Here is a 12,989-nt window from a genome sequence, read left to right as displayed (position 1 = left end):
AATTGAAATGGGTATATATTTGTTTTTTGTTAAGTTGCCTAATAATTATGCACAGTAATAGTCACCTGCATCCACAGATATCCCCCTAAAATAGCTATAACTAAAAACAAACTAAAAACTACTTCCAAAACTATTCAGCTTTGATATTAATGAGTTTTTTGGGTTCATTGAGAACATGGTTGTTGTTCAATAATAAAATTAATCCTCAAAAATACAACTTGCCTAATAATTCTGCACTCCCTGTATACAAAAAACTGCCATCTTAATTTGAATAAGGGCGGGTCGTGGACTCTCCATGCCAGGAAAGAAAGAAATTGATCAGATAAGCATAAATTTTGTTTTCTTTCCTATGGCATGGAGAGTTCACAAAACATCCTAATTACTAGTGGGAACCAATACCCAAGCTAGAGGACACAGAATGAATAGGGAGGGAGATTAAGACAGGCGGCCCTAAACTGAAGGCACCACCGCTTGAAGAACTTTTCTCCCAAAAGAAGCAAAAAGTATGTATGGAGGACAAAGTGGCCACCTTGCAGATTTGCTCCACAGAAGCTTCATTTTTTTAAAGCCCATGAAGATAAAACAGCTCTAGTGGAATGAGCCGTAATTCTCTCAGGAGGCTGCTGTCCAGCTGTCTTATAAGCTAAACGGATAACACTTCTCAACCAGAGAGAACGAGAAGTAGGAGTGGCCTTCTGACCCCTACATTTGCCAGAGAAAACAATAAACAGGGCAGAAGACTGCCTGAAAATTCTTAGTTGCTTGAAGATAAAATTTAAGAGTACGCACAACATCCAAGTTATTCAAAAGACATTCCTTCTGGGTTGCGATCCGACACTACCTTAGGGAGAAACCCCAGCTTAGTACGAAGGAGGGCCTTATCAGCATGAAAAATAAGGTAAGGGGAATCACACTGCAGATCCAAAAGTTCAGAAACTCTGCAAGCAGAAGAAATAGCAAAAAGAAATGAAACCTTCCAAGATAGTAATTTAATATTAACAGATTGCATCGGCTCAAACGGAGCCTGCTGCAAAACTTTAAGAGCAAGGTTAAGGCTCCAAGGGGGAGCAACAGATTTAAACACAGGCCTGATTCTGACCAAGGCCTGAACAATAGACTGAATATCTGGCAGAAGTGCCAGACGTTTATGCAAAAGAATAGACAGTACAGAAATCTGACCCTTCAAAGTACTGACTGACAAACCCTTCTCCAGGCCCTCCTGAAGAAAAGCCAAAATTGGAGGAACCCTTACTTTGTTCCAATAAAAACCCTTTGAATCACACCAATGAAGTTATTTACACCATACCCTTTGGTAAATTCTGCGAGTAACCGGTTTACTAGCCTGAAGCATAGTATCTATGACTTTCTCAGAGAAGCCACATCTAGCCAAACTTAAAAGTTCAATCTCCAAGCAGTCAGCTTCAGAAAAACTAGATTTGGATGAAGAAAGGGACCCTGAAGTAGAAGGTCCTTCCTGAAAGGTAACCTCCATGACGGAAGAGATGACATCATTACTAGATCCGTGAACCAGATCCTGCAAGGCCATGCGGTAGCTATTAGAATCACAGAAGCTCTCTTCTGTTTGATGCAAGCAATTACTCGTGGAAGCAACGCAAACAGAGGAAACATGTATGCTAGATTGAAGCTCCAAGGAACCGCTAGAGCATCTACCAGAACGGCTTGAGGATCTCTTGACCTTGAACCGTAATTTGGAAGCTTGGCGTTTTGATGAGACGCCATCAAAACCAAAGCCCTATAAATTTCAGACCAGCTAAGGGGTAGCGTTTGCTGGGGTCTGAGCGTTTGCAGAGCATTCCATCTCTTTAAGCTCCCATCTGTCTAAGTGACCATCTTTAAGGGGCAGCACTAAGAATTAGACAATAATTGAACAAGATTTGAAGAAGATTTGAGGCAAGCTAAATATTTTCATTTAAAAAACAATCTTTTGCAATTAATATTCTACTATGTTTTCTGGACTGCTTTTCCTTACAACAGTCTCATGCCTATTCCACAGGCATTCTCACATGCTTATACCTTACCCTTCTCCACATGCAGTTTATATAGGCCCCTCTCTCCTTCCCTCTCCTTACCTTAGCTCTCATAAACTACTTTCTATTTTAAAATATATGTCACTGAACTGCACCACCTCACAGAAATACCCCCACTGCTATAAATCTCATTCTCACCTATTTTTACTTTCCATCTTGCTGCTATTAGCATCAGGTGACATCTCTCCGAATCCTGGGCCCATCCTTATTCCCACCATTACCCAATCACGCACTCCTCATAGAAACTTTAATAAAAGCAACACACATAACCTCATTTCCATCCAATGCATCCCATACGCACACACTCCTTTCACTTTATTCATGTTTATTTCAAATGCTTTCACCATTTTGCAATTTCCAAAACCTGGCTATCTTCTTCTGACACCGTTTCCACTGCTGCTCTCACACATGGTGGTCTTCACTTTAGCCATACCCCCAGGCCAGGTGAGAAACAAGGTGGCGGTGTTGGGATCCTGCTCCCCCCCTCCTGCACTTATCAGTACCTACCTCCAATCCCATCTCTCTCCTTCTCCTCCTTTGAAGTCCACTGTATTTGCCTGTTCTCCCCCCTCTCCCTTAAAGTGGCAGTCATTTCCATCTTTAACTCTCTCCTCTACCTACCTGCTCCATCCCCCCGTCTGTCTTTAGTGCTCAAGACCTGGCAGACTACTTTTTAAACAAAACACGTACTATCCAAAGTGACATCCCAACACCAACCTGCAATATTCCAACAACAGGCCCAGTTACTCCCTCTGCCACCCTCTGCATCTTCCATCCAGCCACTGAGAATGAAGTTTCTTCCTTACTATCTTCCTCTCGCCTCACTACCTGTCCATTCAACCCTATCCCTTCCCATCTAATACCCTCCCTATCTTCCACCCTCACTCCTGTTCTTACCCACATCTTCAACCTATCTCTCTCTACCGGCTCATTCCCATCTTCTTTCAAACTCGCAAAAGTCACTCCCTCCCTCGACCCTAATTCTCCTGAAAGCTACCTCCCCATATCACTGCTTCCACTAACTCCAAAACTCCTTGAAAAACTAGTTTACAATCACCTAACCCACTTCCTGTCCGCCAACTCCTTGCTTTACCCCCTGCAATCCGGATTCTGCCCCAAACACTCAACTGAGACTGCCCTCACCAAGGTTACAAACGATCTTCTCTCTGCTAAAAATATTGGCCACTACTCTATACTCATCTTACTTGACCTCTCAGCTGCCTTCGACACAGTTGACCACCCCCCCCCCCCCTCCTACAGACCCTTAGCTCTTTTGGCCTCTGTGACACCGCTCTTTCCTGGATTCACTCCTATCTTTCTCCCACAGATTTTCTCTGTCATTTGCCGTTGACTCCTCCTCTCCAATGCCTCTGTCTGTTGGAGTATCTCAAGGATCTGTTCTGGGTCCTCTACTCTTCTCCATTTATACTTCTTCGCTGGGTAAACTTATCAACAGTTATGGCTTCAAATATCACCTCTATGCTGATGACACCCATATATACCTCTCCACCCCTGCTCTCTCTCACTCTGTCCTCTCTCATGTCAGCGACTGCTTATCTGGTATTTCTTCCTGGATGGCCTCTCACCACCTAAACATTAACATGTCCAAGACTGAGCTCCTTCTTATCCCCCCCTCAAGCTCTACGCCGAGTTACACTTTACTCAAAATCTATCCTTCGTCCTCCATATGCAATCGCTTTCTACATCCTGCCGCAACCATCTACGCAATATTTCCAAGATTTTGCCTTTTCTGTGTGCTAACACCACAAAGCAAATAATCCACTCCCTTGTTATTTCCCGACTTGACTACTGCAATAACCTACTTACTGGCCTTCCTCTTTCCCGCCTCTCCCCCCTTTAATCCATCCTAAATGCCTCTGCCAGGCAGATCCACCTTTCCTGTCGCTCGTTATCTGCTGAACCTCTCTGCAAGTCCATTCATTGGCTCCCCATTCACAGCAGAATGAAATTCAAAATTCTCTCCCTTGCATACAAAGCGCTCACCAACACCGCTTCCCTCTAATCAACAAGTATACTCCAGCCCACCTACTAAAATCCAACAATGACCTGCTCCTTGAATCTGGGACTATCACCTCTTCTCATGCTAGACTGCAGGACTTCTGTCATGCAGCACCTACCCTCTGGAACACTCTCCCTCATGCTGTCAGGCTTTGCCCTAATCTTTCTTCCTTTAAATGCTCTCTGAAGACTTTTCTGTTCAGATAAGCTTACCACTACCACCCAACTCAATAATATTTCTCTTACCAAACAACATTTCCCTCATCTAACCGCCTACCTTTCTAGATTGTAAGTTCCCACGGGAATAGGGCCCTCAATTCCTCCTGTATGTGTTTGTACATTTTGTCCTGTCTCTTACAAGTTTTATATTATTGTTTTATTTAAATGAACTGTATCCATGGACAGTGCTGCAGAATATGATGGCGCTTCATAAATAAAGAATAATAATAAATAATAATAACTCCGGAACCCCCCACCTGAGAGTTATCATTGTGAAAACCTCTTTGTGGAGAGCCTACACTCCAGGATGAAAAGTCTACCTACTCCGCCTCCCAGTTGTCCAGCCCTGGTATGTGGATGGCAGAGAGATGGCAATTGTGAGACTCCACCCACTGGAGAATGCAAGTAACCTCCTTCATTGCCAAGGAACTCCGAGTTCCTCCGTGGTGGTTGATTTAGGCCACTGAGGGGATGTTGTCCAACTGAAATCTGATAAATTGGACCAAAACTAGTTGAAGCCAAGCAATTAAGCATAGAAATTGCTCTCGACTCCAAGATGTTATTGAAAGTGACTACTCCTCCGGAATCCACAGACCCTGTGCTTTTAAGAAACCTCAAACCGCTCCCCAGTCCAACAGGCTGGTGTCCATGGTCACAATCACCCAGAAAGGCCTCAGGAAGCATGTGCCCAAGACAGATGGTCCTGTGAAATCCACCATGAGAGAGAGAGAATCCAAATGTATCTTCTGCAAGAGATCTGAGTGGCCCCTGTTCCATTGACTGAGCATGTTGCATAGTTGCAGAGGTCTCAGATGGAACCAAGCAAAAGGAATGATGTCCATGGAAGCAACCATCAGTCCAATCACCTCCATGCATTGAGTCACAGATGGACGAATAGCAGACTGGATAGAGAGGGGCCAGAAACACGTCCGTCAGAAAAATCTTCATGGACAGGGAATCTATGATTGTTCCCAAGAAACACACCCTTGTATCTGGTACAAGGGAACTCTTTCCCAGATTCATTTTCCACCCCAGTGGGAATGTAGAATAGACAACAACATCTCGGTATGAGATTTTGCTAGATGAAAAGATGGCGCTTGAACTAGGATGTCGTCTAGATAAGGTGCCACAGCAATACCCTGGGACATCCCTGTCACGTATATCAGACGGCTAAGGCTACCCCCACCCCCCTACAACTTCACCCCTGTTGTTTCTGAGAGGTTTTTGGGCTCCTAAGAGCAACCACCATCTCTGGAGACTGTTTGTTTGCTCTGTGTTGGTTTGTTTTTGTGTTCAGAGAAGAGTTAGTTTATGACCAGGAAAACCCTCCTAGGCTGGCCGGGCTCCTGGAACTCCTGGTCGGCCACCTCACAATGGATACCCACCTAACCCGTCTCAGGCTGGCTAGGCTCCTGGAACTCACGGTCGGCCACAGGACAGCAGAACACCCGCTAACTTTAACCCAGGTCACTCCAGCAACCATGTGCCCCAGAGCTACGCTCTTTTGGAGATTAGTAGCTCCTGGGGAGTACAAGGGGTGGGGGAATTGCCGGAGGGGAGCTCCTTTGGGAACTGGGGGTTTTGGACACCCCTAACCCCATAACTTCATCGGACTGTAACTCCGGTCCCCAGTAACGAATCATGCTGATTTTTGGACTGTGACATCTGGGGACAGAGAGCTTTAAAATGACACCCTGGAAGTTCCACCGCTCCACCGAGATCACCCCAAAACCGCCACCCATATGTATTGGGATTATGTGGGACTGTGGCTCCTATGGAGGTGCCGGGCTGTCTGAAGGGGCGGGAATGGCGGGAAAATATTGGGATTGTCCAGGGTCTTATCAAGATGAGCTGACTGTATAAAAGGAGTGTGTGTTTTCAATAAAATCAGTTCCTGTGTAACCTGAATGCTAGTGTGTCTAGTTATTTGGGTGAGCTCCAGCTAAAATCACTATCCTGAGCTATATAGCAGCCTGTTCCAGGCAGAGGAAGGACACGCTGGAAGAGCTACCTAGTCTTGGTAGCTGGAGTCTGCCACAGGGTGGGACCCTGGGTACTAGTGCTGTCGGGCATAGCTGCAGTCGGCAGGGAGGAAGCAGGACCCCTTTTGGCGGAGCTACCCAGTCAAGGCCAAAAGGAAGGGCAACAAACTGGAAATGTTTGTCCTGGAAGGCAAACCTTAGATACTGGTAATGATCCCTGTAAATGGGAACGTAAAGATACGCGTCCTTCAGATCTATGGTCTTAATGAACTGACCATTTTGAACCAAAGGAAGAATAGAACAGATGGTTTCCCTGAGGAATTGGTTGAGACACTTTATGTCCAGGATAGGACAAAAAGTGCTCTCCTTTTTGGGAACTACAAATAGATTTGAATAGAATCCTAGACCCTGTTCCTCTAGAGGAACTGGAACAATCACTCCCAAGGATGATAGGTCCTTTAAGCAGTTTAAGAAGGCCTCTCTCTTTATCTGGTTCGCAGATAACCTTGACAGGTGGAATCTGCCCCTGGGAGGAAAAGATTTGAATCCTATTCTGTAACCGTGGAATACTATATCTATGGCCCAAGGATCTAGAACATCACGTATCCAAGCCTGATGAAAAAAAGAAAGCCTGCCCCCCACTTGATCCACTACAGGATCGGGGGCGGTCCCTTCATGTTGTTTTAGAATCAACGGAAGGCTTCTTGGCTTGCTTCCCCCTATTCCAAGGCTGACTGGACCTCCAAGAAGACTTGGATTTATCTGACTTGGAAGAGGAAGAGGAAGACTTCTGCCCCTTAAAGTTACAAAAGAAACAACAATTAGAATTCTGGCGACCCTTAGGTATATTCTTTTTATCCGGAGGTAGGAAAGAACCCTTTCCACCTGTAATGTCAGAATTAGGTTTATTTATGTGAAGCAGTAAAAAACATACCTAATAAATAAACACCTAAAACCATCAGCTCTGCTGAGGTCTTACCCCTCCAGAAATTGTTATCCCACTAGCACAGAAAACTCGACACACCCAGAGCAAAGATCACCTCTTTGTTACCGGAACAGCCCAAACAAGTTTAAAGCAAACACCTGTCAAACACTTCATACACTCTCCATCTCTGAGCCCCAATAAAATATGATGCCTCCTTCACATATAAGCAGTGCCCCTAAAACAGTATTCAAATGCTTTCCACAAGGATTTAACCCCTATAGTGCCAGTACCTTCTAACCTAGAAGGGAAAGCACTTACCTGTGGATCCTGCTCTGTCAGACAGGAGTTGTTTTCGGAGGTGTGGCAGCTTCTCCACTTCTACCAGGGACATATAGAAAGGAAAAAACTGAGTAACCAACCCTGGCTTTCTATAATAGGGGTAGAAATAATGTTAGAAGTTAAGCAAAGATCACCTCGCCGTCTTCTAACTGCTAATAACCACCATTACGTTTACTAAAGAGATTTACATGGAGACAGCTAGACCCCAATCCTTGCTTGCAGGGAAAAATACCTATAAAAGGATTAAAAAATCTTCAGACACCATCTTCGCCATCCTCCTGTAATCAAGGCAAAGAGAATGACTGGGGGTTATGGGAAAGGGAAGGGATACTTAACAGCTCTTGAATGTTTTGTGGACTCTCCATGCCATAGGAAAGAAATTGCTCTTTTTCCAGATATAAATTACATGAATGGGGGGGAGGTAATACATAATTCAATTGCATTGCAAAGTTGCTTCATTACATTAACAGTCTCTATGTTTACTTGAAATACTGCATTGAAATAAAAAAACCTTGCAAATTGTACTGCACTTTGCATTTTGAACATACTGACCGAGCAGCCTTATCTTATCATAGTCTTCTTGGTGTTTCATAATTTTATGAGGATCTTTTCTCCTGATGCTAATCACCAAAGTGTTAGAAAAAAAGGAAGACTTGAACAAAAAGAGAGCCATAATGAGATCAAACAAGGAAAAGTTTGTTTAGATGAAAAAATAGATGCAAGAGGGTCCAAAAAAAACAGTACAGTGATATATTTCAGCAGTGGCCCCCTACAATCTAACCACCTGATTTACAAATAAACAAGTAAAAAAAAAGAGGAATGGGGTTAGAGTCCACACAAATCTGTCAGTGTCATGTGATGATCATAGCAGTCTAATGTTCCCATAAAATAAAACCTTCATAAGTCAAAATGCAATTTTCATAAGCTAGAAAACAACGGGATTTGAAAGTTTAGAAATATCATATCTCAAGTACACAGACTATCTGTCTGTCTGTCTATCATCTATCTATCTATCTATCATCTATCTATCTATCTATCTATCTATATATCTATCTATCTATCTATCTATCTATCTATCTATCTATCTATCTATCTATCTATCTATCTAGATAAGATAGATATATAGATATAAGAAAAACAGACAAATAGATAGATAGATGGATAGATAGATAGATAGATAGATAGATAGATAGATAGATAGATAGATAGATGAGCTACAGACAGACAGTCACAGACAGATAGAAATACAGACAGGTTTTGGCTAACTAGTGGCTAGATTACGAGTTTTGCGCTATGAGTGAAAAAGCTTCATAACAATGCTTTTTCACTACCGCTGGTATTACGAGTTTTGCAGGTATAGGTGTACAGCACACTTTTTTGTCCGTAACGCAACGTAACTACCGCAGCTTTCAAAAAGTCCTTTTTCAATGGGACTTCCATAGTGCCAGTATTACGAGTTTGCCTGTCCGGTCAAAAAGTGAGCGATACAGCCTATAACTACAAGATTCGTACCGTAAAATGAAAGTCAGTAGTTATGGGTTTTATGTTACAAAGCTGTACCATAAAACTCATAACTAAAGTGCTACAAAGTACACTAACACCCATAAACTACCTATTAACCCCTAAACTGAGGCCCTCCTGCATCGCAAACACTAAAATAAAATTATTAACCCCTAATCTGCCGCTCCGGACATCGCCACCACTATAATAAACATATTAACCCCTAAACTCCCGGAATCCAGCGTTGCAAAAACACTAGTTAAATGTTATTAAACCCTAATCTGCTGCCCCTAAAATCGCCACAACCTATATTACTGTTATTAACCCTTAATCTGCTGCCCCCAAAATCGCCGCCACTATACTAAAGTTATTAACCCCTAAACCTAACCCTAAGTCTAACCCTAACCCTAACACCCACTAACTTTAACATCATTTAAATTATTCCAAATAAAAATTTAAATTAATACCTAAATTATTCCTATTTAAAACTAAATAAATACTTACCTATAAAATAAAACCAAAGCTAGCTACAATATAACTAATAGTTACATTGTAGCTTTCTTAGGTTTTATTTTTATTTCACAGGTAAGTTTGTATTTATTTTAACTAGGTAGACTAGTTAGTAAATAGTTATTAACTATTTACTAACTACCTAGTTAAAATAAATACAAATTTACCTGTAAAATAAAACCTAACCTGTCTTACACTAACACCTAACATTACACTACAATTAAATAAATTACATTAATTAAATACAATTAACTAAATTACAAAAAACCACTAAATTAAACAAAATAAAAAAGTAATGATCAAATATTAACTAATTACACCTAATCTAATAGCCCTATCCAAATAAAAAAGCCCCCCCCCAAATTAAAAAAACCCTAGCCTAAACTAAACTGCTAATGGCCCTTAAAAGGGCCTTTTGCAGGGCATTGCCCCAAAGAAATCAGCTCTTTTACCTGTAAAAAAAAATACAAACAACCCCCCAACAGTAAAAACCACCACCCACACAACCAAACCCCCCAAATAAAATCCTATCTAAAAAGCCTAAGCTCCCCATTGCCCTGAAAAGGGCATTTGGATGGACATTGCCCTTAAAAGGGCATTTAGCTCTTTTTGGTGCCCAAACCCCTAATCTAAAAATAAAACCCACCCAATAAACCCTTAATAAAACCTAACACTAACCCTCGAAGATCCACTTACAGTTTTTGAAGACCAGACATCCATCCTCATCAAGCCGGCAGAAGTCTTCATCCAAGCAGGCAGAAATCCTCAACAAAGCCGGGAAAAGTCTTCATCCAATCGGCAAGAAGTGGTCCTCCATGCGGGCAGAAGTCTTCATCCAGACGGCATCTTCTATCTTCATCCTTCCGACGCGGAGCGGCTCCATCTTCAAGACATCCGGCGCAGAGCATCCTCTTCTGCTGATGCAATCTGCCAATAGGATTGAGCTTGCATTCTATTGGCTGATTGGATCAGCCAATAGGATTGAAGCTCAATCCTACTGGCTGATTGCATCAGCCAATAGGATTTTTTTCACTTTAATTCTGATTGGCTGATAGAATTCTATCAGCCAATTGGAATTCAAGGGACGCCATCTTGGATGATGTCCCTTAAAGGAACCTGCATTCTTCAGTAGCCGTCGACAGAAGAGGATGCTCCGCGCCGGATGTCTTGAAGATGGAGCCTCACCGCGTCGGAAGGATGAAGGTAGAAGATGCCGTCTGCATGAATACTTCTGCCCACCTGGAGGACCACTTCTTGCCGCTTGGATGAAGACTTCTCCCGGCTTCGTTGAGGACTTCTGCCCACTTGGATGAAGACTTCTCCTGGCTTCATGGGGATGGATGTCCGGTCTTCAAAAACTGTAAGTGGATCTTCAGGGGTTAGTGTTAGGTTTTTTAAGGTTTTATTGGGTGGGTTTTATTTTTAGCTTAGGGTTTGGGCAATGTAAAAGAGCTAAATGCCCTTTTAAGGGCAATGCCCGTCCAAATGCCCTTTTCAGGGCAATGGGGAGCTTAGGTTTATTTAGATAGGATTTTATTTGGGGGGTTTGGTTGTGTGGTTGGTGGGTTTTACTGTTGGGGGGTTGTCTGTATTTTTTTTACAGGTAAAAGAGATTTCTTTGGGGCAATGACCCGCAAAAGGCCCTTTTAAGAGCCATTGGCAGTTTAGTGTAGGCTAGGGTTTTTTATTTTGGGGGGGCTTTTTTATTTTGATAGGGCTATTAGATTAGGTGTAATTAGTTTAAATATTTGATCATTTCTTTTTTATTATTATTTATTTAATTTAGTGTTTATTTTTTTAGTAATTTAGTTAATTGTATTTAATTAATGTCATTTATTTAATTTTATTGTAATATTAGGTGTTAGTGTAAGACAGGTTAGGTTTTATTTTACAGATAAATTTGTATTTATTTTAACTAGATAGCTAGTAAATAGTTAATAACTATTTACTAACTAGTCTACCTAGTTAAAATAAATACAAACTTGCCTGTGAAATAAAAATAAAACCTAAGATAGATACAATGTAACTATTAGTTATATTGTAGGTATTTTAGGGTTTATTTTGCAGGTAAGTATTTAGTTTTAAATAGGAATTAGTTAGGTAATAATAGTAATTTTTATTTAGATTTATTTTAATTATATTAAAGTTAGGGGTGTTAGGGTTAGACTTAGGGTTAGGTTTAGGGGTTAATAACTTTAGTATAGTGGCGGCGACGTTGAGGGCGGCAGATTAGTGGTTAATAAGTGTAGGTAGGTGGCGGCGATGTTGGGGGCGGCAGATTAGGGGTTAATAAGTGTAATGTAGGTGGCAGCGACGGTGGGGGCGGCAGATTAGGGGTTAATAAGTTTAGGTAGGTGGCAGCGACATTGTGGGCGGCAGATTAGGGGTTAATAAGTGTAGGTAAGTGGCGGTGATGTCGGGGGCGGCAGATCAGGGGTTAATAAGTGTAATGTAGGTGTCGGTGATGTTGGGGCGGCAGATTAGGTGTGTTTAGACTCTGGGTTTATGTTAGGGTGTTAGGTTTAAACATAAATTTTCTTTCCCCATAGGAATCAATGGGGCTGTGTTACGGAGCTTTACGCTCCTTTATTGCAGGTGTTAGGCTTTTTTTTTAGCCGGCTCTCCCCATTGATGTCTATGGGGAAATTGTGCACGAGCACGTAAAACCAGCTCAAAGCAGCGCTGGTATTTGAGTGCGGTATGGAGCTTAACGCTGCCATATTGCCTGCTAACGCCGGGTTTTTGCAAACCTGTAATAGCAGCGTTAAAGGGAGGTGAGCAGTGGCAATAACTTGCAAATTGTCATAACGCAAAACTCGTAATGTAGCCGTAGGTTTGTAAGAAAGTCACATACCTCCATGAAACATGGCTCGATTACAGACTTCTTTCCAATCACCTCCAGCAGCTAAAAGAGCGTCATATGCAATCATTGGTGCATCATGTCCCCTTCTTCCCCCACGGCCCTCAGAGCTCCATTTCCTATAGATCTATAAGTGAATGATAGTCAGTTGGCATACATTACCTTTGATACACAGTTCATGTAATGTAACCGGCATTGCTTAAATTCTTGCATTATTGTTATTGGAGCAAATAAATATGTATATGAATTGTATAGAGTAGTACATATCCTACTTTAATGTGAATCGCTGAACTTCTGTTTAATATTTCACTGAACAAACTGGCCTAGATTAATTAAACTTCATTTAGCTGTGAGCTGCCATCTGGCAATGGTAATTCAAGAAAAAAATGTACCACTGATGACAGCACTATGTATTTCTCTGTAAAGGAAAGATAAATATATTATCATTTAAATGCTGGGGGATTGATCACAATCCTTTAGAAAAACGTTTCTAATGATTTTATGCAGAAAATCATCATTAAACTGTATGGAGATTTTCTTTCATAAGGTGCTGAGAGTCCAGGGATTCACTTCCTAGCCACAAGGAG

General features: G+C 41.9%; 1 protein-coding gene across 2 annotated transcripts in view; it reads right to left on the bottom strand.

Moving 5' to 3' along the window:
* ADPRHL1 (ADP-ribosylhydrolase like 1) overlaps window positions 1-12,989 on the bottom strand; it is a 155,344-nt gene that overhangs the window by 12,614 nt on the left and 129,741 nt on the right. For both annotated transcript variants that reach the window (XM_053707760.1, XM_053707761.1), the window contains exon 6: window positions 12,397-12,529. In XM_053707760.1, coding sequence (XP_053563735.1) covers window positions 12,397-12,529 — 133 coding nt within the window. The remainder of the gene's footprint in view (window positions 1-12,396; window positions 12,530-12,989) is intronic.

Source organism: Bombina bombina, chromosome 3, assembly GCF_027579735.1.
Source record: "Bombina bombina isolate aBomBom1 chromosome 3, aBomBom1.pri, whole genome shotgun sequence".
Classification (NCBI taxonomy): Eukaryota; Metazoa; Chordata; class Amphibia; order Anura; family Bombinatoridae; genus Bombina; species Bombina bombina.
The sequence above is the reverse complement of the archived record's forward strand: the minus strand, read 5'-3'. Positions and strand labels throughout refer to the sequence as shown.